Source organism: Dipodomys spectabilis, unplaced genomic scaffold (assembly GCF_019054845.1).
Source record: "Dipodomys spectabilis isolate Male_0828 unplaced genomic scaffold, ASM1905484v1 ptg000366l, whole genome shotgun sequence".
Classification (NCBI taxonomy): Eukaryota; Metazoa; Chordata; class Mammalia; order Rodentia; family Heteromyidae; genus Dipodomys; species Dipodomys spectabilis.
This window is the reverse complement of record NW_024871043.1, coordinates 1,759,413-1,786,194: the sequence shown is the minus strand read 5'-3', so window position 1 is coordinate 1,786,194 and position 26,782 is coordinate 1,759,413. Positions and strand designations below refer to the sequence as shown.

Genomic DNA, 26,782 nt, shown 5'->3' with positions numbered 1-26,782 from the left:
TCAGTGTTGGGAAACTCTACCTGTAAAAATACAGCCCCCCCCCCAAAGACACGGAGGCCTTGCAGGGTTGCATGACTTACCCAAGGTCACAGTGCATTTATATTAAAGCATTTTCTATGTATTTAGGTCAAACCCCCAATTATTCATAAAGTTCATGGAAAGAATCAAGACACTGAATGGCAGAGCCAATGTTTTCCAACCTCGGGAAAGAGCTGAAGTAACTATGCGCTATGCCTACCTGTTCCCCAAACTAAAAAAAAAAAAAAAATCAACAAAGGGAATGGGCTGAGATGGCACTGGTCTGAGTTCCCAGCACTCAGGAGGTTGAGGCAGGGGGACCTCAAGTCCAAGGCCAGCCAGGGACAGGGATAAAAAAAAAAAAAAAAAAAGCCTTTTATTTCCCCCAACTCTCCAGCTCTTCACTTTTTGTACATTTCTTCCAACTCAGAACAAAGCCCAAGAAGTTGATTCACACCTGGAGAAAACAAAAACAAAACACAAAACAGGTCAGAGAGTTCTGAGAGGCAGCTCTGGGGTGAGAACAGATTGAGGGAAAAGCAGAAATGACAACTAGAGCTAGATGTGGGTGCTAAATCCCACTGGGGTGGCCACCAGACTGTGCGATCTGCCAAAGACCAGAAAACCTTCCTTTCCCAATGTAAGGCTGAGAGGGCTACATCATTTCCAGTCCCAGGTAGATGGTTCAGGGCAGTGAGGTCTAGCCCAAAGCAAAATTAGCAAAGTGGATCCTGAGCTTCCAGTTCCTCTGGCCAGAGCAGTTCCCATTTCTCCCAGAGGAATCTCTTAGAACTCTGAGGCCATTTGAAGCTGAGGACAGCTTAAAAGAGGATGCATCATGATGTGGTTTTCACTGTAGACTAGACAACCTGATAAGATCTTTTTGCAGAAATACTTTCTCCCTTGATCGACTGACATATAAACTAGTTAGCCAATATGTCTTCCCTCCACACAACCCTTCACCCCACTCTTCTGGTTCTTTGGGAAACTGATTCCCTCTAAATATCTTGTCAGCAGAACCAAATTTTTCTAAGTGGAATGATGATTGAATGTGGTACGTGTAAAGTGTTTGGACACACAGACTGGGCATCTTTCTTTTGGGCTGTTAAAGTTGAATTTTACAATTTTACATAATTGGCATCATAAACTTACTTCAAGACAAAAGGAAGAGAAATATGATTCATGTCCAGAATAAATCATCAAACTTCAACTTTTTTTTTTTTGAGGGGGTACCATCCTGGAGCTTGAACTCAGGGCCTAGGTGCTCTCCCTGAGCTTTTTTTCTCTCAAGGCTGGCACTCTTATCATTTGAGCCACAGCTCCACTTCTGGCGTTTTGGAGATAAGTTTTATTGGAGATAAGAGTCTCTGGACACCAGGTGTTAGTAGCTTACACCTGTAATCCTAGCTACTCAGGAGGCTGAGATCTGAGAATCATGGTTCGAAGCCAGCCCAGGCAGAAAACAAAAACAAAAAACCCAGAAGTGACTCTGTAGCTCAAGTGGTAGAGCACTAGCCTTGAGCACAAAGAGGCTCAGGGACAGAGCCTGAGTTCAAGCCCCACCAAAAAAAAAAAAAAAAAAAGTCACAGAATTTCCTGCCCAGACTGGCCTTGAACCATGATCCTCAGATCTCAGCTCCCTGAGTAGTTAGGGTTACAAGTGTGAGCTACCAGCACCTGGAGAAACCCTCTTAACTCATCATCATAGTCAAAAAGTGGACACAAACTACGGCTATGGATCAATCTTTTTAGTAGCCATAGAGTACCACCAAACTCAGGGCCTTGCACTTGCTGGGTGGGCACTCCATTGGGAAGCCACATGCCTAGCCCTTTTTTTTAAAAAAAAAAATACAGATTTTTTTTTTTTTGGGGGGGGGGTCCAGTCGTGGGGCCTGAACTCTGGGCCTGGGCACTGTCCCTCAGCTCTTCAGCTCAAAGCTAGCACTCTACCACCTGAACCACAGCACCACTTCTGGCTTTTTTCTTTTTGCTTATGTGGTGCTGGGGAATCGAACCCAGGGCCTCAGGCATGCAAGGCAAGCGCTCTACCACTGAGCCACCTTCCCAGCCCCAAATACAGATTATTTTTGAAAGAGGGACTCATTTTCTGCTTTGGCAAGTACCTGGACACCTATTCTACAAAGCTAGGATGACAGGCACTTGCCTGTCAGGAAGGGGTATTAGGAGCCCAACCCTGAGCCTCCTAAGTCATTAGGATTACAGGTGTGAGCATCAGCCCTTAGCTCAGTTATGGATCAGTCTTAGAAATTAGAAGACTGAAAGAAATCAGTCACAAAATATGGGTAAGTCTATCAACATAAAGGTCACAAATAAGTAAAACTAAACCACATTCACCTATGGAAGGTGTACTTTCATGAAACTAAAGTAAGATGGTTAACTTCTAAGGAGACACATGACATCTCAGGAAGCAAGGAAGATGGGAGTTTTAGGGAATATTCAATTTCACAAGTGTCTCTAAGAATTTGCCAAGCATATTTTAATGCTTCTTTTTACTTTCCTAGTTGAATTTGTTAACTATTTTGTAATTGAAAATAAGAAGATAAATGTTATTTGTGGTATAAACTGTTCCCAGTTTCTCAAGAGATAGATGTGGGGACTGATAAGCAGTATTTAAAGATGGACTCCAAGAATCTCTCTACCCCAGTTACAGTCTCCACTCCCACCCCATCCCCTGTTCTCATAGGAGTGAAGATCCTCACCTGAGAACAAGGCAGGAACTAGGCCAGTGCCCTCAGAGCCGGGCTCTAGACCAGTGGGACTCCCGGCGTGGGTGGAAGCATTTAGCAGTGATACAGCAGAGAAGGCCACAGAAGAGAAGCAGGAAAGAGCCCAACACCAGCAGCCTGGAGCCACACAGCGCCAACTCCTCCTAGGGGTGGGAGAGAAGGGGAAAAAGATGGAGAGTGGGAGGATGCCTTCTCTTGGGAAGACATCTTGCCCCCAGCCCAAGAGTTATGGGTAAAGACTACATAAGAGAGAGGCTCTTTAGCATCTAGGGAGAAGCTAAAGGGAAAAATGTTATTGTGAGACAAGTTGACATTTGGCTCAATGGTTTACAGACTGCTCTCCTGCCCAGCCATGGACAAAATCCAGAATGACTGCTTGAGCCAGGAACATTCTCTCTTCTTCACATTTGAAAGGCTATGCAAACAGAGCATGAGTGAAGACTAGCAACAAACTCCCTAACTGCTCCCCTCTTTCACTCAGCCCATCTCCACCTAACACCAGGGAGGGAGGGCTTCTCTCCCCTCCTTGAAGGTCCTCAGAGACTCCCACTTCAGTGTCCAGTTGCAGCATCTTTGCCTGGATTCACAGTGCGCCCTCCAGTGCAGTCCCCACAGTCTTTCTTGCTTCTTCTAGGCCCTTCCTAAACTGCTTAGCATGCAGTACCCTCAAAGACTAAGCTCTTCCCAATCCCAAGGCTTGTGGTCCCTGGTCTATCTCCACTCCAGACTCTTATTCTTTAAGAATGGCAGGTGAGGGGCTGGGAAGGTGGCTCAGTGGTAGAGTGCTTGCCTTGCATGCCTGAGGCCCTGGGTTCGATTCCTCAGCACCACATAGCAAAAAGAAAAAAAAAAAGCCGGAAGTGGCGCTGTGGCTTAAGTGGTAGAGCGCTCGCCTTGAGCTGAAGAGCTGAGGGACAGTGCCCAGGCCCAGAGTTCAGGCCCCACGACCAACGAAAAAAAAAAAAAGAATGGCAGGTGAGAAGGCGGACATTACAACCCAGGCTCTGACACAAAACCAGTTGTGTGGCCTTGGGCAATTGACTCCCTCTGTCTCTAAACCTATTTCCTCATCTGTAAAATGGGCTAACAGCACCAACCTCAAGAGGTTATTTTAAGATCAAATGAGATAATGAACCTGAAAACACTTTGTACATTATGAGCTACTGTACATGATCCTTTCTTAAGTGCCACCTTCTCCAGGAAGCGCACTCTATAAATATTCGAGTTAAGGGTTAATTGCTCCTTACTTTGTGTTTGTATATAATACTCTGTTTATATTTCTATGACAGCAATTAGCCTATTCTGCCTCTTGTTCACAGCTGCTACATTCCTTAGAGATAGAGCTCAGGTTTTATCTTGCTTGAGGACCGTCCAACTGCCATTTATCAAATCTACTAGGTATCCTCTATAGGGCTGAGCATTTTTGACATTCATTCTCATTCAATCCTTATTTGCTGGAATTCAGAGTGGTATCTTCTGTTTTAGGAAGCAGCAGAGATTCAGAAAGGTTCAGATTCTTGCTCTAGCCCACCCAGCTTCTCAAGTAGTGTTGGAAAGTCTAGAGATTTTCTTTCTTTCTCTTTCTTTCTTTCTTCCTTTCTTCCTTTCCTTTCTTTCTTCCCTTTTACTTTTTGCTAGTCCTGGGGCTTGAACTCAGGACCTGAGCACTGTCCCTGAGCTTCTTTTGCTCAAGGCTAGCACTCTACTACTTGGGCCACTTCCGGCTTTTTCTGTTTATGTGGTACTGAGGAATTGAGCCCAGGGCCTCATGTATGTTAGGCAAGCACTTTACCACTAAGCCATTCCCAGTCCAAGTCTAGATATTTTCTACTAGGTGAAATTCCTACCTGGTACTTTCCACACACAGCATTCAGCAATGGCAGTTTACAAAACCAGGGGATCAACCTAAGGCTCTTACCGAAGTGAGCAGCTTGGTGAGTGCAAGGCCTTCGTGGCTCCAGACCCTGACACACTCCTCACCCATCTTAGGGCTCAGGGTGGCATTTCCTGCTCCCTCCTCTGAGCAGGATATGGGTGGCTGACTGGAGGGCAGGATTCCTGGACCAGCACTAAAATATAGACAGGTTCCTGGAGTCCTTTCTGGAGCCACTCTGGCTGTGATGAGGATCAGCTCTGCTGCAGAAGACCCTGAAAGAGGGATGGGAAAGAAAGAAATCACAGGTAGTCAGGTGTGGCGACTCAGGCCTGTAATCCCAATCACTTGAGAGGCAGCTACTTGAAATGGAGAGACAAGAAGATCAAAGTTCAAGCAAAAAGGGAGATTCTAATCCCAGCCATAAGGAGAAAGACCAAGATGTGAGGCCTGACCCCCCAAAAGTGAAAAACCCTATATATATATTTTTTCTGTCAGTCCTGGAGCTTGAACTCAGGGCCTAGGCACTGTCCTTGAGCCTCTCTGTGCTCAAGGCTAGCACTCTTCCACTTGAGCCACGGCGGCACTTCCAGCTTTTTCTGTTTATGTCGTACTGAGGAATTGAACCCAGGGCTTCAAAGCATGCTAGGCAAACACTCTACCACTAAGCCATATTCCCAGTCTCAAAAAACCCTATCTTAAAAAAAAAAAGGCTGGGTGCTGATAGCTCATGCCTATAATCCTAGCTACCCAGGATGCTGAGATCTGAAGATCCTGGTTCAAAGCCAGCCCAGGCAGAAAAGTCTGTGAGACTCTATTCTACAATTAACCACCAGAAAAGCTGGAAGTAGAGCTGTGGTTCAAGTAGTAGAATACTCGCCTTGAGCAAAAGAAGCTCAGGGACAATGCCAGGTCCTGTGTTCATGACTGGTACACACACAAAAAGCATACGTGTATATGGTATTAAAAATGAGCTTGTTTAACAAGTCTCATTCTCTTCAACTCTCACAAATACCTTTCTCTCTCTCTTTGTTTTGGTCAATCCCGGGGCTTAAACTCAGGGCCTCGGTGCTGTCCTTAGCCTCTTTGTCCTCAAGGCCAGAGCACTCCTACTTGAGCCACTGTGCTCAAGATTAGAGTTTCACAGATTTTTCTGCCTGGGCTGGCTTCGAACCATTATCCTCAGATCTCAGCTTCCTGAGTAACTAGGATTACAGGTGTGAGTCACCAGTGTCTGGCTCTAAGGCTTTCTATAATGCCAGGTGCTTGGGCATTCATGGCTGTTCAAGAATTCCACATACTTTAGCACTGAGAATGAAAATAGCTGTGCATCAATGAACACACAAAGTGACTGAAATTAGGTTACAATCAATGTAACAGTCACACAGAGACCCATGAGGTTATAGCAGAACAGGCAGATGCACCCTGCCCAATGTCAGTTTGTATAAATTGATTTGTCCTTTTTTTTTTTTTTTTTGGTGGTGGTGGAGCCTGAACTCTGGGCCTGGGCGCTGTCCCTCAGCTCTACATCTCAAGGCTAGCGCTCTACCACTTGAGCCACAGCGCCACTTCTGGCTTTTTCTGCTTATGTAGTGCTGAGGAATTGAACCCAGGGCCTCAGGCATGCAAAGCAAGCACTCTACCACTGAGCCACCTTCCCAGCCCCTTATTTGTCCTTTTTAAAAAAGCAGTTTTCCACTAGGTATCAAAATTCATTACAAGGTTTCCACTCTGTTTTAAATTAGTAGGAAAAAGATGATCCACAATTTCCATGTGAAAAAACATTTGAAAACACACTGTTATCTTGCACTATAAAATAAAACCCATATGTATTAAAGAACAATGCAGCTGGGAAGGTGGCTCAGTGGTAGAGCGCTTGCCTTGCATGCCTGAGGTCCTGGGTTCGATTCCTCAGCACCACATAAGCAAAAAGAAAAAAGCCGGAAGTGGTGCTGTGGCTCAAGTGGTAGAGCGCTAGCCTTGAGCTGAAGAGCTGAGGGACAGCGCCCAGACCCAGAGTTCAGGCCCCACAACCGGACCCAAAAAAAAAAAGAACAATGCAAACCTAAAAAAAAAAAAAAAAAATCAAGTGTTGGAAGAAAATAACCACGAGGTGTTTGTTGTTTTTTTTGTTTTTTGTTTTTTGCCAGTCCTGGAGCTTGAACTCAGGGCCTGGGCACTGTCCTGAGTTTCTTTTGCTCAAGCACTGGACCACTTGAGCCACAGCACCGCTTCTAGCTTTTTCTGGGTATGTGGTACTGAGGAATTAAACCCAGGGCTTCATGCATGCTAGGCAAGCACTCTACCACTAAGCCACATTCCCAGCCTACCACAGGTTTTGAGTTCAAATCTCAGTACCACAAAAAAAAAAGTTATTGAAAAAATAAAGAAGACAGTTTTCCAGTGAGGAAGGTTTTCCCACCAAAGACATGAAATCTAAAAGCCTTAATAAAGAATAATAACCTTAACCTCATACAAGTTAGACAGTGCTATGTGCCAGTGGCTCACTTTCATGCCTATAATCCTAGCTACTTCAGGAGGCTGACATTTGAGGATTATGATTCAAAGCCAGCCCAAGCAGGCAAGTCCAGGACATTCTTATCTCCAATTACCACCAAAAAGCCAGAATTGGAGCTGTGGCTCAAGTAGTAGAGTGCTAGCCTTGAGCAAAACAGCTCAGGGACAGCATCCAGACCCTAAGGTCAAATCCCAGAACTGGCGCACACACACACACAGAGTCTCTCTCCCCTCTCTCTCCCCCCTCTCCCTCTCTCTCCTCTCTCTCTCTCCCAAATAATGAAAGGTAAGTTAAAGTATCAAGGAACAAGTTCCACATAGTGGTTCATGTCTGTAATCCCAGAACTCAAGAGACTGAAGCAAGAAGATCACAAGTTCAAGGCCAGCATGGGTTACATAATGAGACATTGTCTAACAAAAACAAAGGCCATCCTCTTTGAATCAGAAATACCACTTGTAGAAGGCTGGTTCTGGTAGCTCATAACTATAATCCTAGCTACTCAGGAGGCTGAGAATTCAGGTTCCAAGGCAGCCTGGGCAGGAAAGTCTGTAATACTCAGATCTCCAATTAACCACCAAAAAGCCATAAATGGATCTATGGTTCAACTGGTAGAACACCAGCCTTGAGCAGAAAAGCTCAAGGATAGAACCTAGGCCCTGAGTCCAAGCTCCAGTACCAGCTCTTGTCCCAATATTAAAAAAAAAAAAAAAATTAGGGGGCTGGGAAGGTAGTTCAGTGGTAGAGCGCTTTCCTTGCATGCATGAGGGCCTGGGTTCGATTCCTAAGCACCACATAAGAAGAATAAGTCAGAAGTGGTGCTGTGGCTCAAGCGGTACAATACTTGCCTATTATTATTGTTGTTGTTGTTGTAGTTGTTGTTGTTATTTGGTCATAGGGCTTGAACTCCGGGGCCTGGGTGCTATCCCTAGCTCTTCAGATCAAGGCAAGCACTCTATCGCTAAACATATTATTATTGTGGTTCCGACCTATGTGTCTTCTATTCTCTATGGCTGGAACTGCTATACATTCTTCAAGCTTCAGCTTAGGCTCTATCTTTGGAAAAGTCTTTCCTTGCATATCTGTGAGACTCATCTTCAACTAACTAGCAAAAAGCAACAACTTCAAGTTCCAAGTGGTAGAATAATGGCCTTGGGCTAAAAATGCCAAGTAAAGCTGGGCATCAGTGGCTCATGCCTATAATCCTGCTATTCAGGAGGATCAGGGTTCAAAGCCAGCCTGGGCAGAAGAGTCCCTGTCAGACTTTTATCTCCAATTAGCCACTCAAAAACCGGAAGTGAGCCCAGCTCCAGTGGCTCACGCCTGCAATCCTAGCTGCTCAGGAGGCTAAGATAAGGGAATCATGGTTCAAAAGCCAACTCATGCAAGAAAGTCCATGAAATTCTTCTCTCCAATAAGCCACTAGAAAACCGAAGTGTTGCTATGGCTCACGTGGTAGAGTGCTAGCCTTGAGCTGAAGAGCTCAGGGACAGTGCATAGGCTCAGAGTTCAAGCCCCTAGACGGACAAAAAAAAAGAAAAACAAAAACTGGAAGTGGAAGTGGAGCTGTGGCTCAAAGTGGTACAGTACTAGCCTTGAGCAAAAGAGCTCAGGGAAAGTGCCCAGGCCTTGAGTTTAAGCCCCATGGCCGACAAAAAAAAATAAAAAATAAATAAATAAAATAAAATTGCAAAATGAATAAAACTGCCAAAAGAATATGAGGCCCTGACTTCGGGACACAGTACCAGCACAAAAATGAAACAAAAAAAAGTTAGGTGCCGGTGGCTCATATCTGTAATCCTAGCTACTCAGGAGGCTGAGATCTGAGAATCACAGTTCAAAGCCAGCCCGGGCAGGAAACTCTGTGAGACTCTTATCTCCAATAAACCACTAGAAAACCTGAAGCGAGGGCTGGGAAGGTGGCTCAGTGGTAGAGCGCTTGCCTTGCATGCATGAGGCCCTGGGTTCAACTCCTCAGCACCACATAAGCAAAAAGAAAAAAACTGGAAGTGGCACTGTGACTCAAGTGGTAGAGTGCTAGCCTTGAGCTGAAGAGCACAGAGACAGCGCCCAAGGCCAGAGTTCAAGCCCCATGACCAACAACAACAAAAAAAAAATTAAAAATTTAAAAAATAAAACCAAAAAAGTAGATTACTAAATACATTCCTTCTTTTTTTTTTTTTTTTTTTTTGCCAGTCCTAGCGCTTGAACTCAGGTCTGGGCACTGTCCCTGAGCTTCTTTTGCTCAAGGCTAGCTCTCTACCACTTGAGTCACAGCGCCACTTCCAGCTTTTTCTGTTTATGTGGTACTGAGGAATGGAACCCAAGGCTTCATGCATGCTAGGCAAGCACTCAACCACTAAGCCACATTCCCAGCCCCCCTCCACCCTCCACCCCCCACCCCCGTCCTTATTCTTATTCCTTGTTTACATGTTTACATACACGTACACTTAGACATACACAGACTTAACCCTATGACATACATGTCTGTAACTCACAGAAGAATCTTAGGATGATATTGTTGGAAAGAACCCCAGAAGGGGCTGGGAATGTGGCTTAGTGGTAGAGTGCTTGCCTAGCATGCATGAAGCCCTGGGTTCGATTCCTTAGTACCATATAAACAGAAAAAGCTGGAAGTGGTGCTATGGCTCAAGAGTGCTAGCCTTGAGCAAAAAAAGCTCAGGGACAGTATCCAGGCCCTGTGTTCAAGCCCCAAAACTGCCAAAATAAAAAAAAAGGATCCCAGGGGCCAAGAAGGTGGCTCAATGGTAGAGTGCTTGCCTTGCATGCATGAAGCCCTGGGTTCGATTCCTCAGCACCACATAAGCAAAAAGAAAAAAGCTGGAAGTGGGGGCTGGGAAGGTGGCTCAGTGGTAGAGCATTTGCCTTGCATGCCTGAGGTCCTGGGTTCGATTCCTCAGCACCACATAAGCAAAAAGCTGGAAGTGGTGCTGTGGCTCAAGTGGTAGAGCACTAGCCTTGAGCTGAAGAGCTGAGGGACAGCACCCAGGCCCAGAGTTCAGGCCCCACGACCAGACCCAAAAAAAAAAAAAAGGATCCCAGAAGTCTGATGATTCTACTTTTCTTCTCTTCTTTTTCTTATTTTAAAATTTTCATTATAGCCGGCCCCCGGTGGCTCACACCTGTAATCCTAGCTACTCAGGAGGCTGAGATCTGAGGGTCGAGATTCAAAGCCAGCCCCTGCAGGAAAGTCTGTGAGACTCTTATCTCCAATAAAACACTAGAAAACCAGAAGTGGCGCTGTGGCTCAAGTGGTAGAGCACTGGCCTGGAGCTGAAGAGCATGGGGACAGCGCCCAAACCCAGAGTTCAAGCCCCACAACCAACCAAAAAAAAAAAAATTTTTTTTTAAGTTTTCATTATAAAAGTGATGTACAGGGGCTGGGAAGTTGGCTCAGTGGTAGAGCGCTTGCCTTGCATGCCTGAGGACCTGGGTTCGATTCCTCAGCACCACATAAGCAAAAAGCCGGAAGTGGCACTGTGGCTCAAGTGGTAGAGCGCTAGCCTTGAGCTGAAGAGCTGAGAGACAGTGCCCAAGCCCAGAGTTCAGGCCCCACGACCGGACCCAAAAAAAAAAAAAAAAGTGACGTACAAGCCCGGAGCTGGTGGCTCAAGTCTGTAATCCTAGCTACTCAGGAGGCTGAGATATGAGGATCACGGTTCAAAGCCAGGCCCAGCAGGAAAGACCATGAGACTCTTATCTCCAATAAACCACCAGAAAACCGGAAGTGGTGCTGTGGTTCAAGTGATAGAGTGCTCACCTTGAGCTGAAGAGCTCAGAATAGGGCCCAGGTTTCAAGCCCCACAACAGAAAAAAAAAAAAAAAAAGTGGTGTACAGAGAGGATATTGTTATGTAAGTCAGGTGATGAGTGCATTTCTTTTGGACATTGTCACCCTATCCTTTGGTCTCTCCCAGTTTTTCCTTCCCTCTTTCTTCCTTTTTCATTTCCTTAGGTTTTTTTTTTTTGTTGTTGTTGTTGTTTGTTTTTTTGTTGGTCGTGGGGCCTGAACTCTTGGCCTGGGTGCTATTCCTCAGCTCTTCAGCTCAAGGCTAGTGCTCTACCACTTGAGCCACAGCACCACTTCTGGCTTTTTCTGGTCCTGAAGAATTGAACGCAGGGCCTCATGCATGCAAGGCAAGCACTCTACCACTGAGCCACCTTCCCAGCCCCTCCTTATAGTTTTTAGATAAGATACCTAAGGTCAAATGCCACCCAGGAATCAATGACACTAAGTCTCTCTCTCTCTCTCTCTCTCTCTGTCATTTTCATAGAAGCTTTCTGGAAAAAGATGCTCTGTGTGTGTGTGTGTGTGTGTGTGTGTGTGTGTGTGTCCCTCTCTCTTTTCTGCACACAGAACTATTCTGAATACACAGTGTAAGGTCCACTCCAGGATGGCTAGCAGACTCCATCCTCCTCACAGCAAAGTCTCCACCCAGTACCTGTGTTACCTAGGCAACTGGGACACCTGGAAGAGTCACATCTGCATCCCCTGAGGCCACATCTGAATTTGATGTGGCCACACCTTTCTCCACCCATACCCTAGATAAGGCCTCGCCCAGGCCCAGACGCCCTCTCTCTGCTCTTTTCTAGCTCTTTCTCAGCTCTTTCCTTCTCTTCTCTTTCCCAGCTCCCTTCTCTTTCCTAGCTCTCTCTTTCCCACCTTTCCCAGATGCTCTTTTCTAGCTCTTTTTTCTAGCTGTCTTCTCTTTCCCAGCTCTCTCTTTCTCAGGCCTTTCCCCACCGAGTGGAGGGCCAAGATGGCCTGGTGCCAGCCAGAATGATGAATAAACCTACCCCTTACCTGAATACCACGTGCATGGTGCTGTTCTTACTTGGCTACCTCTTTTTAAAAACCTAACACATAGCAGGTACTTAAAATATTAGTTTAGACTGTTATCTGAAAAAAAAAATTTTAAAGCCTGGCACCAGTGTCTTACACCTGTGATCCTAGCTACTTAGGAGGTTGAGATTTGAGGATTGTGCTCTGAAGCCAGTCCTGGCAAGAAAGTCAGAAAGTTTCTTTCTTTCTTTCTTTCTTTTTGCGGGTGATAGGGCATGAACTCGAGGCTTGGGCACTGTCCCTGAGCTCTTAGGCTCAATGTTAGTGCTCTATCACTTGAGCCACAGTACCACTTCTCGTTTTCTGAGTGGTTTATTGGAGATTAGCGTCTCAGGAACTTTCTTGCCTGGGCTATCTTTAACCCTCTATCTTTGAACCTCCATCCTCAGATCTCAGTGTCCTGAGTAGCTAGGATTATAGCCGTGAGCCACCAGCAGCCTGCTTGGTGAGATTCTTAACTACAATTAATCACCAAAAAAGCTAGAAGGGGAGTTGTGGCTCAAGTAGTAGAGCACTAGCCTTGAGTAAAAAAAAGCATAGGGAGGGGCTGGGAAGGTGGCTCAGTGGTAGAGCACTTGCCTTGCATGCCTGAGGCCCTGGGTTCGATTCCTCAGCACCACATAAGAAAAAAAAAAGCCAGAAGTGGCACTGTGGCTCAAGTGGTAGAGTGCTAGCCTTGAGCTGAAGAGCTGAGGGACAGCGCTCAGGCCCAAGAGTTCAGGCCCCACGACTGGACCAAAAAAAAAAGGAAAAAAAGGAAAAAAGCACAGGGACAGTGCTCAGGCCCCAGGACAGGCGTGTGTGCGCGCGCACGCGTGCACGCACACACAGACAGACACACACAGAAATACTAGTTTAATTGGACACATCATGCTTTTCCCCTAAGAGGAGATTGCGACAGGGTTGGGAAAGAACACTGAATAAAACCGTGCTCATCTTTTTTTTTTTTTTGCCAGTCCTGGGCCTTGAACTCAGGGCCTGGGCACTGTCCCTGAGCTTCTTTTGCTCAAGGCTAGCACTCTACTACTTGAGCCACAGCACCGCTTCCAGCCTTTTCTGTTTATGTGGTTGGTACTGAGGAATCAAACCCAGGACTTTGCATGCTGGGCAAGCACTCTATCCCCCTAAGGCACAGTCCCGATCATCCTTACCCATCCCAGCTCATCACACTTCTAAGGCCTGAATCAAGGGGCTCAGAACCGAAAGAAGAAAGGCAAAACTAAGAGTTACCTACATTGTGGGTAAAATGTTTACTGAAAGTAGGCCTTATTATAGCAGAAGTGATGAAGACGCAGGGTTAGAACCCAAGGTCAATAGGATGGTGATGTCAGAGGCAGGATGCAGCTCTGAGCATTCTCATGCTGCATCCCACCCTCAACCCTTCAACCCCAAGTTCTCCCTGATCTCACCTTTCAATCCCATCTGACTACCAGAGATCTTGGCCTGGAATGTCTGAGTCTTGTTCCTGTCTGGACCATCCCCAAAGTTCAAGGTAGTCAGTAAGCCCACGACGTGCGACCCTTGCCACTTCCCTGTGACTGTACCATTCATAGGGCACAGGGTCAGCTGACCAAAAGATCTCAAGAAAGAGACCCAATCCTGTGAGCAAAAGAAAAGTAGAACAGACGTGAGCTTAGATCAGCAGCAGCAGCAGCAGCAGCAGCAGACCTACATGGGAAAGGTGAGCAGTGGAGTACTTACCTGTGGAATGTCAGGGCTGCGAAGGCCAGTCCTATGGGTAAGGAGGAAGCCACCCAGGCCCAGGCCTGAGAAGCCAAGAAGCAGCAGGATCAAAGTGGCACAAACCAGAGGTGGGTGGTGGGCCAGACAGAGATGCAGGTTGTGCCCTGCCTGGCAGCTGCCCATGGGAAGCAGAGGAGTCTGGGCCTCCACGGAGAGCCTGCTGGAGGACAGCAAGGGAGAAGTAGACAGCCTACTGGTCAGATGGTACTCACCCATGTTATGCAAAAGGAAGCTAGAGCTCAGAGAAGACAAGAAACTTGCCCAAGGCCACACAGTCAGATCCTAGCACAGGCAGATGGAGAATCTAAGACTCTGGATTCCCAAAGTTTATCTCCCTGTTCTACTTAAATATTTGCTGCATTCGACTTCTAAAATAAAGCAGAAGCAGAACTGAGCATTCTATACAGGCAAAGGGAACTTGAAAGGGAGAATTCTCAGCAGGACAAAAAAGCAGCAGCAGCTGCGACTAGGCTTTGGGGGGAGACCAGATCTAAGCAGAACTGAGACAAGGGGAAGTGTCTAGAAGGCTCCCATTTGGGAGCTCACGGGCTAGGTAGGTGCGAATCTCCCTTGCGACTCCTTGCCTACGTCCCATCAAGCCGGTTAACCGCTGTCAGCTTGTAAAATGGGAGTTCTCAGATGAGGAAATCAGAAGGTGGCTTCCACGTGACCAGACAGCACGGTCTGCACGAATTTAGCCAGTCAGGAATTCAACAGATGTCCTTTCTCCCGGTGTCATACCGGTCCTCAAGACCAGGTGAGGCAAGGCAACACTACGGTAGGGGAAACTGAGGCTCAGTGGCTTTCCCTCACACAGGAGTGGTAGGGCCAAGGACCCACTTCCCGCCTCTACAGTGGAGTAATTGATCCCGCACAAAGCGGCGACAGGTAGACGAAGAGGAGTTAAAGCATACGGGGTGAACGGAGGCCGGGAAAGGGCAGGTGACACCGACGCTCAGCCCCTGCCCTGCAGCCTCGAGCCCCAGCTTATCTGGAAGGGGGAGGCGGGAAGCAACAGGAGGGAAAAGGGCCGAGCCTGAGGGGTCCGACGGCTGGGGGCGCACCCGGGCCTCCCCTCCGACTCCAAGCCCCCCCCCCCCCCCCGTAAGGATCTCAACACCCGCATCCCTCCCCCGATCTCGCGGCATTGGGTCCGCCCGCCGCTCGCTCTCACCGGTCGGAGCCGGGCGGAGGCCGGCGCCCCCCGCGACGTCACGCGTGAAGCGGCGGAGGGGCGGGGTCCCGGCTTCGCTCTCCCCCCCCCCCGACCCTCCCTCCCGGGGGGTGGCGGGGTGCGCATGCGTAGTGGCCACGCGGACGCCCGTTCTCACGCTAGGAGAGCGTACCAATAGGACCTGCGACGTGGGGGGGGGGGGGGGGGAGAGATAGCGGGGAAGAGGAAGCAAACTCCAGAAGTGGCGAGGAAACCAAGGAAAGCCAGGCCATGCGTGCTAGCTACACTGCAAATTCCCCCGGTCGCTCTTCAGCGACACGCTGGGAGGGTGTCAATGGGAGACCCGTCTCCCCGTATTCAGTTATTCGTCTCCCACCTGCGCCCAATAGCACGGCCCAGCCGCGCCCAGATCGCGGGGCAGGGATCGGGGTCCGCCCCGGTGGCGTGGCGCTCGCTCGGGCTGGCGGAATCTGTGCTCCCCGGCCGGGTTGCCTCCCCGCTGTTCTGCATCCAAAAGAAGGCTCACTTAGCTACACCTTGGACCCAGGTCCCGGTCTTTATGACTCCCTAAAATGCACAGGATCAGAGATGAGATCATCTTACCCGAAATAGCCCGCTCGGAGAGCCAGGAACTCTCGAGTTCAAATCCGGTCTGCAGGTGCCCCTGCCTAGGCCATACTCTGTTGAAAGGAGCAGTCTGCCGGGCGCCTGTGGCTCACTCTTGTAAATCTTAACTACTCTGGAGGCTGAAATCTGAAGATCAGGGTTCAAAGCTAGCCCGGGCAGTCCTTAACTGCTGAGCTTCCAGTGAACCACCTGAAAGCCGGAAGTGGAACTGTGGCCCAAAGTGATACAGTGCAGAAAACAAAAACAACTCAGGGACAGCACTTGGGCCTTGGGTTCAAAGCCTCAGGATCGATCGGGGCACACACACTAACACACTGTCTCTGGGCCTGGGCGCTGACCCTCAGCGCTTCAGCTCAAGGCTAGCGCTTTACCTTGAGCCACAGGCTGCTTGCAGCTTTTTCTGCTTATGTGGTCCTGAGGACTCAAACCCCGGGCTTCATGCATGCAAGGCAAGCACTCTACCACTGAGCCACCTTTTCAGCCCTCCACGATCACTTTCTTAAGATTTATACCATATTTTTGTTGTTGTTTTGGTTTGGGTTTTGGTAGTGGTAGCACTGGGGGTTTCAACTCGGGACTTTGCACTTGCTAGGCCAGTCACTAGAGCCACGCCTCCTCAACCCTTTTTGCAATTATTCCCAGCTAAGCCTAGATCTTGAGTCTCCTATTGACCTCCTAAGTGGGATAACACATGCATACCACCACCCCAGTTTTCACTGGTTTGCCCTGGCTAGTGTTGAGCCAACTGAAATCCTGCACACCACAGCAGCCTTCTGAGTAGCTAGGATTACAGGGCTAAGCCACTATGTCTAGGAGAGAGAGAGAGAGAGAGAGAGACCATGTCTTTTCTATACCATAACCCATGACAGTTTACACCACAAAACCTATAAGGGTGTCATGACCTTTAAGTGGGGGAAATAAATATTTTCCATGCATGGAAGAACACAACAGGCAGCCCACATAATTGGAGGAAATATGTAAAAATTATGTATCTCTCTGATAAAGTGTTATTACACAGAACATATTAGTAACTTAATAATAACAAAAGCCAAGAGAATCTAACAAAACTAAGAACCTGACTAGATATATTAAAAAAAAAAAATGCGGGCTGGGAAGGTGGCTCAGTGGTAGAGCGCTTGCCTTGCATGCCTGAGGCCCTGGGTTCGATTCCTCAGCACCACATAAGAAAAAAGCCAGAGGGGCTGGGAAGGTGGCTCAGTGGTAGAGTGCTTGCCTTGCATGCATGAGGCCCTGGGTTCGATTCCTCAGCACCACATAAGCAGAAAAAAAAAAAAGCCAGAAGTGGCGCTGTGGCTCAAGTGGTAGAGCGCTAGCCTTGAGCTGAAGAGCTGAGGGACAGCGCCCAGGCCCAGAGTTCAGGCCCCAGGACCAGACCAAAAAAAAAAAACAAAAACAAAAAATGCTTCACATGCACTAATCATTAGAAAAATGTAACTCACACGCTCTCCACATCTGGGAACTCGGCTTTTTTTTTTTTTTCCAGTCCTGGGGCTTGAACTCATGTCTAGGCACTATGCCTGAGCTCCTTTTGCTCAAGCACTTGAGCCACAGTGCCACTTACCACTTTTTCTGTTTCTGTGGTACTGAGACATTGAACCCAGGGCTTCATACATGCTAGGCAAGCACTCTACCACTAAGCCACATCCCCAGTCCTCTCAGTTTCTTTACTCAGGGAGCAATGCCTCTTCTTCTGGGTTTTTTGAGATAAGTCTCAGGATTGTTCTACTTGGCTAGCTGTGAAATGTGATTCTCAGATTCCAGCCTCTGAGTAGCTAAGGTTATAGATGTGAGGGCCACTGGTGGCTGGCTTTTTTTTTTTGGCACTGGTGAGACTTGAACTCAGTACTTCTTACTAGTGCTTGTTTTTGTTTTTGTTTTTTCTCACAGCTGGTGTTCTTACCGCTTGAGCCATACCTTCACTTCTGGCCTTTTGCTGGTTAATTAGAGATAAGAGTCTTACAGAGGCCGGGCACCAGTGGCTCATGCCTATAATCCTAGCTACTCAGGAGGCTGAGATCTGAGGATCACGGTTCAAAGCCAGCCCAGGCAGAAAAGTCTGTGAGATTCTTATCTCCAATTAACCACCAGAAAACCGGATGTGGTGCTATGGCTCAAGCGGTAGAGCGCTCACCTTGAGCTGAAGAGCACAGGGATAGCACCCAATCCCAGAGTTCAAGCCCCATGACTGACCAAAAAAAAAAAAAAAAGTCTTACAGACTTTTCTATAACCACTGATTTTGAACCTTGATCCACAGATCTCAACCATCTGAGTAGTCAGGATTACAGATATGAATCACTAGGCCTTGGTTATAGCCTTGTTTTTGAGACAGAATCTCACTGACTTTTGCCCAAACTGCCCTCGAACCATAGTCTTCTTGTCTCTATCTCCCTAGGGGCTGCAATTACACCATACCTGGCAACTTTCTTTTCTTTTTCTTAAAAATGTTGTAATCTAGCCAGCACTGGTGGCTCTCGCTTATAATCCTAGCTACTCAGGAGGCTGAGATCTGAGGGTTGAGATTTGAAGCTAGGCCAGGCAGAAAAGTCCTTGAGACTCTTATCTCCAATAAACTACTCAGAAAAAGCCGATATTGGGGTTGGGAAGATGGCTCAGTGGTAGAGCGCTTGCCTTGCATGCCTGAGGCCCTGGGTTCGATTCCTCAGCACCACATAAGCAAAAAGAAAAAAGCCGGGGTGGCGCTGTGGCTCAAGTGGTAGAGCGCTAGCCTTGAGCTGAAGAGCTGAGGGACAGTGCCCAGGCCCAGAGTTCAGGCCCCACGACCGGACCCAAAAAAAAAAAGAAAAAGCTGAAATTGACACTGTGGCTCAAGTAGTAGAGTGCTAGCCTTGAGCAAAAGAAGCTCAGGGACAGCGCCCTGACTCTGAGTTCAAGCCCCAGGACAGGAAATAAAAAGTTCAAATCCCCTTACTGGCAGGAAAGGTATCATTGGTGGTGGTTTTATGTTGTTTGTTGTTTGTAGTCCTCCGAGTTGAACTCAGAGCTTTGTACTTGCTAGGCAGGTACTCTACCATTTGGGCCACACTCAACCCACGTTGCTTTAGTTATTTCTGGGGTATGGTTATTATTGGGTATGGGGTATGTGTGCCCCAGCTGGCCTGTACTTCCATATACTTCCCATATAGCTGTGATGAGAGGCATATGCCACCACACCCAGCTATTGGTTTAGATGGGGTTTCTATGAGTTTTTATCCAGGATAGCCTCAAACTGTGAGATCCTCTACATCTTTGTTTCCTGAGTAGCTGAGATCAGGAGCTACTTGATTCTTTTTTTTTTTCTTTTTCTTAGTTTTTTTTCTAACTTGTGGTAAAACATATTATTTCATCACCCCAGAAAGAAATCTTGTAACTACTGAACAATAATAACCCCTCATGCTTCCTTAAACTTTATCCTAAACACTTTTGTCTACTTTGTAGATAAAATTTTCCTAGAAAAGCAATTTTATACAAGCTGACTAAAAATACTTGTCCATTTGTAACTGGCTAGCTTCACTTATAGCTGCATTTAGCATAATGTTCTCTCTCTCTCTCTCTCTCTCTCGCCCTCTCTACCTTTCTCTTTCCCTCTCTCTCTCATGACAGTACTAATGCCTGGGCACTGCCCCTGAGCTCTTTTGTTTAGGCTAATGCTCAACACTTGAACCAAAGTTTCCAGCTTTTTCATAGTTAATTGGAGATAAGAGTCTCATGGACTTTCCTGCCTGGGCTGGCTTTAAATCATGATCCTCAGTCCTCAATTTCCTGAGTAGTGAGGATATCAGGCCTGAGCCACTGGCACCTGGCTCTCTCAAACTTCTATGCTTGGCCTGGGCTCAAACCACAATTCCCATATTTCTACCTCCCAAGTAGCTAATATTACAGGCTTGAGCCACTGCACCCAGCTTACAATATATACATTTTTTAATGGTAAATAACAAGTGTTAGCAGGGATGTGGAGAAATTGAAATCCTTATATCAGGGCTGTATATTACCTATGCTGTGGAAAACAGGTTAGCAGCATGTCAGTAAATTAATCATAGTATTATCATGTGACCCAGCAATTCTCCTAAGCGTTTACCTCAAATCTGAAAAGATGTTTAAGAAAAAAAAAAAAGCATATTGATGTTTACAGAAGCTCTATCCGCAATAGTAAAAAGCAGAAATAACCCATATGTCTAACAACAGATGAATGGATAAACAAAATGCAGTGTATACATACAATGAAATATTGTTTAGCAGTAACAAGAAAAGAAATTCTGGTCCAAGCTTCAACAAAATTAACCTTGTTGTCATGATTTCAAGTAGATAATATTTATACTGAAAGGAAGTACTATATGCTTCCACTTACATGAGACATCTAGGGTATAAAAATTCATAGAGTCGGGGCTGGGAAGGTGGCTTAGTGGTAGAATGCTTGCCTTGCATGCCTGAGGCCCTGGATTCGATTCCTCAGTACCACATAAACAGAAAAAGCTGCAAGTGGCGTTGTGGCTCAAGTGGTAGAGTGCTAGCCTTGAGCTGAAGAGCTGAGGGACAGCACCCAGGCCCAGAGTTCAGGCCCCACTACCAGACCCAAAAAAATAATTAAAAAAAAAAAATAGAGCTGGGCATTAGTGGCTCATGCCTGTAATCCTAGCTACTTAGGAGGCTGAGATAGGAGAATCGTGGTTCAAAGCCAGCCCAAGCAAGAAAAGTTCATGAGACTCTTATCATCACTGAATCACTGAAAACTGGAAATGGAATATAGAAATAAAGTGCTAGCCTTGAGCAAAAGAGCTCAAGGAATCCAGGCTTTGGTGGTTCATGCCTGTAATCCTACTCATTCAGGAGGCTGAGATCTGAGGATCACAGTTCAAAGCCAGCCTGGGCAGGAAAGGCTTATCTCCAATTAACCACTTAGAAAACTGGAAGTGGTGATGTGGCTCAAGTAGTAGAATGCTAGCCTTGAGAGTTGAATTGCTGAGGGACAGCACCCAAGCCCAGAGTTCAAGCCCCACAACCAACAAAAAAAAAAAAGAAAAGAAAAGAAGGACTGGGAAGGTGGCTCAGTGGTAGAGCGCTTCCCTTGCATGCATGAGGCCCTGGGTTCGATTCCTCAGCACCACATAAGAAAAATCTGGAAGTGGCGCTGTGGCTCAAGTGGTAGAGCGCTAGCCTTGAGCTGAAGAGCTGAGGGACAGCGCCCAGGCCCAGAGTTTAGGCCCCATGACCGGACCCATAAAACAAAACAAAACAAAACAAAAAAAAAGAAAGAAAAGAAAAGGGAAAAAAAAAAAAAAAAGAGCTCAGGGACAGCACCCAGACCCTGAGTTTAAACATCATGGCTGGAAAAAATACACGGGAGAGAGCAAAGGAAGGAATGACAGTGTCCAAAAAGAAATGTACTTATCATCTGACTTGTAAAACGGTAACCCATCTATATATCACCCTTCTAATTACGATACAAACATATTAATATAAAATATAGATAAGCAAAGGGCTAGGTGTGTGTCAAGTGGTAAAGCAATTGTCTATCATGCCAGAGGCCCTAGTTTGATCCTCAGTATTGCAAAAAAAATTTTAAAAAGGTAGGCTGGGGTTGCACAGCTGGGAAAATGGTAATGGGAAATTAGTGCTTAGATGGTATAGACTTGCAATTTAGGGAGATTAAAAACTACTACAGCCGGGTGCCAGTGGCTGACACCTGCAAATCTACTCGGTAAAGCTCCTCAGGAGGCTGAAATCTGAGGATCACAGTTTGAAGCCTGACCAGGTGGGAAAGTCTATGAAACTCCTAGTTCTAATTAACCATCAAAATGCTGGAAGTAGAACTCTGGCTTAACTAGAATGCTAGCAAAAAAGCTCAGGGATAGTACCCAGGTTTTGAGTTCAAGTCCCAGGATGGATGAAAAACAAAACAAACAAAAAAACACTTTTGGAGATCAGTGGTGCTGATGATTCTACAATAATGTAAATGTACTTAATGCCAAACTGGACACTTTTATTTTTGTTGTTGTTGGTTGTGGGGCTTGAACTCTGGGCCTCAGTGCTATCCCTGAGCTCTTCAGGTAAAGGTATGTCTACCACTTGAGCCACAGTGCCACTTCCAGTTTTCAGGCGGTTCACTAGGAATAATAGTCTCAGACTTTCTTGCCCAGTCTGGCTTTGAATCATGATCCTCAAATCTCAGCCTCCTGAGTAGCTAGGATTACAGGTATGAGCCACTGGCACCCAACTGGACACTTAACAATAACTAATATGAGCTTTAGGATGTGGCTCAGGTGGTAGAGAACCTGCCTAGCACACACAACCGTCACTAATCAAACCTCACTGTGGCCAAAAAGGTTTTTTGGCTTTTTTTTTTAAATTTTATTTTATTGTAAAGATGCTGTACAGAGGGGTTACTATTACATGAGAAAGGTAATGAGTACATTTCTTGTCGAGCATTGTTACCCCTGCCTTTATTTTTCTCCTATTATCCTTTCCCTCCCCCCACCTTCCTCATCTCCCCCCCCCCCCCATTGTAAAGTTCATTTCCAACAGTATCTTGTGAGTGTCATTGTTGCAATGGGTCATCCTGTGTCCTTGTTTTACCATTTTGTTATTCTCCTTCCCAAATTTGATATATTTGTGTGTATATATATATATATATATATATATATACATACACACACACACACACACACACACACACACACACACACACACACACACACAAGATGCAGGGTACCAAAATCAAGTACAGTGACAACAAGGGATATACCATAGGAGGAAGAGCATACAAAGGAAACAAAAAAATCACATAGTACATTAAAAACAACAACCACAAAGATGGTAAATTTATGTAATGAGTATTTTACCCCAATAAAAAAAAAATAGAGGCATCAAGGCCACACTGGTGGTTCATCCTATAATCCTGGGTGCTCAAAGGGCTGAGATCTGAGGAATGAGTTCCTAAAGCAGCCCAGGCAGACAAACCCAGGAACTTTTATTTCCAGTGAACCAGAAAAAAGCCAGAAGTGGAGGTGTGGCTCAGATGTCACAGTGCCATAGTGAAAAGGCCATATAGAAGAGAGTGAAGCACTGAAATCAAGCCCCAGAACTGGCACAAAACACATACATACATATACATATATACACATATACATACACACATACCTGCATGCACGCATGCATACATAAATGAAGGAAAAAGAATGAATTACTACTACACGATACAACATGGAACATTGAAAACATAATTCTAACAAAATAAAAGTCTCCTGTTGTATGATCACACTGCTATGAGCTACCCCAGAGAGACAAATGAATACAGATGCCAAGTAGATCAGTGAGTGTCAGGGGAGGAGGGGAGGAGGGAGTAGGTGGGGCTGAGGCTTCCTTTGGGGTACTGAAAATATTTTAGATCGAAACAGAGGTGAATGCCACACCAAATTGTGCATTTTGAAATGGGTAGAATGGTAAATTGTATGTCAAGTGTAATTGACTTACAATTGTTTAAAATGCTGAGCTGATTTTGTCTTAAATACTGTCTTCTTACTGGATCTGCATCTCAGGTAACAGTAGCACCTTCTCCCCCTCACCCCCCCCCCCCTCCCAAGCAGGAAATTTGAGTCAACCCTGACTCCACCCTCTGCCCTTCTCCCACACATCCCCATCCATCATTAAAATTGTCTCTGGAACCTTCCTGACTTTGGGCTTTCATTATCTCCCTTCAGGACTACTGTAGCTGTCACCTAACCCTCCCCTCTGCCTCCACTCTCTCCTCCCTTCACTGCAGCCTCCACATTTCCTACTGAATTGGATTCCTAAAAGAACAAGTTCAAGGTTGCTCGGCTCCCTCCTTCAGCCCAATGTCAATCTTGTCCCTCCTCCTTCTCTGTGCTTTTCCACCTTTACTCGTGCAACAAATATTTACAGAGCACCTCGAGATGCCCGGATGCTGGAATTATGATGAGGAAAGAGAATGGTTTAGCCTTCACGGTCTTCATTTTAATGAGAAAGAGAAGTAAACAGAAGAGTTTTTTTTGAAATGGACAGGAAGGAGGATTGCAGGCATTCAAGAGAAGATTTCTTTGTGAGCTGTTGCTAGTGGGTGTGGTGTCAATCTTCCTGCAGTGTGCAGTTCTGGAAGGTGTCAGTTTCAGGCAAAAGGACCAGCAAGGCAAAGATCCAAAGAGGAAAAGATTGGCTCCCAGGATGGTGAATTTTCTGGGGTCATGGCTCTGTAAACAAACCATGGCAAAGAGACTGGAATTTGTTAGAAAGCCAATGGAGGGTGTGTGTGTGTGTGTGTGTGTGTGTACACTCGCGCACCAGTAGTACTGGGGCTTAGTTATGACCTGGGCCCTTAGCTCTTTCATGCAAGGCTGGCACTCTACCAATTGAGCCCCAGCTTCACTTCTGGCTTTTTGATGGTTAACCTGAGATGAGAGTCTCCCAGGAAGTGGTGCTGTAGCTCAAGGGGTACAGTAGCTTTGAGCTGAAGAGCTAAGGGACAGCACCCAGGCCCAGAGTTCAAGCCCCATGACGGACAAAAACAAAACAAAACAAAAAACAAACAAAAAGAAGAGTCTCCCAGACTTTCCTGCTCCAGGCTGGCTTCAAACCTCAATCTTCAGATCTTAGCGTTTTGAGTAGTTAGGATAAAAGGGATGAGCCAGGGATGCCTGGCCTTTTTATTTTATTTTATTTGTGCCAGTACTGAGGCTTAAACTCAGGGCCTCACATTCTTGCTTAACTTTTTCACTCAAGGTTGGTGTTCTACTACTTGAGCCATACTTCCACACTGAATAATAAAATATTAATTTGCTTTATTTTTCATATCTGTTATTTGCTATAGTTCACTATAATGTGAACTTCATGAAGGAGTCTGTTTTGTTCATCAAAGTATTCCAAATACTCAACATATATTTACTAAATAAATAAATTCTTTCACATCTATATCTCTATCTATCTATCTATCTATCTATCTATCTATCTATCTATCTATCTATCTATCTATCTATATTTTGGTTGTTGTTGTTGGTCATGGAGCTTGAACTCTGGCCCTGGGCACTGTTCCTTAGCTCTTCAGCTCAAGGTGAGTGCTCTACCACTTGAGCGTCAGCACCATCTTTTCTGGTGGTTTATTGGAGATAAGAGTCCCATGGACTTTCCTGCCTAGGCTGACTTTGAAACTAAATCATCAGATCTCAGCCTCCTGAGTAGCTAGGATTACAGGCATGAGCCAATGGCACCCGGCTTCACCTATATCTTAAACTTCAGATTCTACATAAATCTTTTCCCAGGTGTGAACAATTCTCACTCTTCCCACAAACAAGTAGAAATTATTCTCTCCCTTTTTCTTTTTTTTCCTTTTCTTTTTTTTTTTTTTTTGCCAGTCTGGGGCTTGATCTCAGGATTTTTTTTTTTTTTTTGCCAGTCTGGGGCTTGATCTCAGGGTCTGGGCACTGTCCCTGAGCATCTTTGGCTCAAGGCTAGCACTCTACCACTTGAACTATAGCACCACTTCTGGCTTTTTCTATTTATGTGGTACTGAGGAATGGAGCCCAGGGTTTTATGCATGCTAGGCAAGCACTCTACCACTAAAGCCACAGTCCCAGCCCCCTTTTGCTATTTCTGCACCTTGGACTATTATTGCATTTTCCAGATAATTTTTGTCATTTGCATGCTGAGATTATGAGGGCAAAAGTCAAGAGCTGATTCATTTGTACATTCATGTACTCAGCCTAAGATCTGTACATAATAAAGATATCATGATTTTTTGTGTGTGTGTGTCGGTTGTGGGGCCTGAACTCTGGGCCTGGGTTCTGTCCTTCAGCTCTTCAGCTCAAGGCTAGCGCTCTACCACTTGAGCCACAGTACCACTTCCAGCTTTTTCTGCTTATGTGGTGCTGAGGAATGGAACCCAGGGCCTCATGCATACAAGGCGAGCACTCTACCACTGAGCCACCTTCCCAGCCCTAGATTAATGATTTGTGTGTGTGTGTGTGTGCTTGTAGTGGGGCTTGAGCTCACTTCGGAGTAGGGAGGCCCAAGCCTGTAATTCTATCTACTCAAGAGGCTGAGATCTGAGGATCGTGGTTCAAAGCCAGCCTGGGTAGAAAAGTCCATGAGACTTATCTCCAATTAACCACCAAAAAGCTGGAAGTGGAGCTATGTCACAAGTAGTAGAGTACTAGCCTTGAGAGGAGAAGGTAAGGGGCAGCGCTCAGGATCTGAGTTCAAACCCTAGTACCATATTAAAATGATGTTTTAGGTCATCAGTTTCTTCTATAGCAAAACTTGCCTTGACACTGGGAGCATAAGAAGATGATCCTGGGCTGAAAAGGTGGCTCAGTGGTAGAGTGCTTGCCTCGCATGCATGAAGCCTTGGGTTCCATTCCTCAGCATCTCATAAACAGAAAAAGCTCAAAGTGGCGCTGTGGCTCAAGTGGTAGAGCACTAGCCTTGAGCTGAAGAGCTCAGGGACAGCACCTGGGCCTAGAGTTCAAGCCCCACAACCAACAACAACAACAAAAAAAGGTGATCCTGACCCCAAGGAACTTGGGAGTAGCCAGGGTCAGGAGTAGCTTTTGTTCTGGAAAAACAATGTTGCAAAGCAAGGAAACTGAGACAGATATCTTGTCCCACAGAGCAGAGCAAAGGGGGATGACAGGAGTGTAGTAGTCCTAAAGATCCCCAGGACTATTCTAAGGCAATCAGAGGATATCTGAGCAGAGTGAAGGGCATACTATTATATGAGAAATGGCAAGGAGTCAGAAAAGAAGCTGAATCAATAGAGTTCAAACTCCCTTAGCCCAGGGCTATTTCTGTTCATCCCAACTCCACAAGCCAAAGCTGCCATTACAGATCTGGGTCCCTCTCTCCTGTGATTTCAGGGCTGGAAGAGACCTTAAAGATCTTCTAGCCAGAAGTCAGGATGCTGCTGGAATTTAGTCTATTCTTAAGGTGCAATCTACACACTCCCCAAACCAATAAAAGCCTCAGAGCCTCCCTCTCCCACCTCAAGGTTTGGTATGCAAGGACCCTCTTTTGCTTTCTCCTCTGAGAAGCAAACCTTCAAGAAAGCTCCTGGTTGCTTCTCTTTGTCTGGCTCAAGTCCCAGTTCCTAGTAAGAAGTCCATACCTGAGACAGTTCCACTTTTTCCTCCTCTGGAGCCAGTTTAAAGTCAGGAGGTGGCACGATGCTGAGTAGCCCAGAGTCCCCCAGATTCCTCTG

The 26,782-nt window shown here is 46.2% G+C and overlaps 1 protein-coding gene across 10 annotated transcripts; it reads right to left on the bottom strand.

The window, feature by feature from the left end:
- Positions 1 to 62: 62 nt before the first annotated feature.
- Positions 63 to 26,782, bottom strand: Tmem219 (transmembrane protein 219). Of its 10 annotated transcripts, none has more exons than XM_042666711.1 (6): positions 26,690 to 26,782; positions 13,718 to 13,919; positions 13,426 to 13,615; positions 4,684 to 4,913; positions 2,739 to 2,908; positions 63 to 475 (listed from the first exon to the last, which is right to left on the bottom strand). In XM_042666711.1, the coding sequence occupies exons 2-5, from the start codon at positions 13,880 to 13,882 to the stop codon at positions 2,771 to 2,773; spliced, it is 723 nt and encodes a 240-aa protein (XP_042522645.1). In that variant the 5' UTR covers positions 13,883 to 13,919; positions 26,690 to 26,782; the 3' UTR covers positions 63 to 475; positions 2,739 to 2,770. The 10 variants fall into 10 exon arrangements, with proteins under 10 accessions (XP_042522645.1, XP_042522638.1, XP_042522636.1 ...); XM_042666704.1 differs by having other exon boundaries at positions 13,718 to 13,916; positions 26,690 to 26,769; XM_042666702.1 differs by lacking the exon at positions 26,690 to 26,782 and adding an exon at positions 15,537 to 15,647.

What these genes read in the sequence shown, in the direction of transcription:
- Tmem219 (XM_042666711.1), bottom strand. Translation starts at nt 13,882, where the DNA reads ATGGGCAGCTGCCAGGCAGGGCACAACCTGCATCTCTGTCTGGCCCAC. An exon ending in GCAGCCCTGACATTCCACAG is followed by an intron (nt 13,616 to 13,717) that starts GTAAGTACTCCA and finishes TTTTGCTCACAG; the next exon opens with GATTGGGTCTCTTTCTTGAG. An exon ending in TAGTCAGATGGGATTGAAAG is followed by an intron (nt 4,914 to 13,425) that starts GTGAGATCAGGG and finishes TCCCTCTTTCAG; the next exon opens with GGTCTTCTGCAGCAGAGCTG.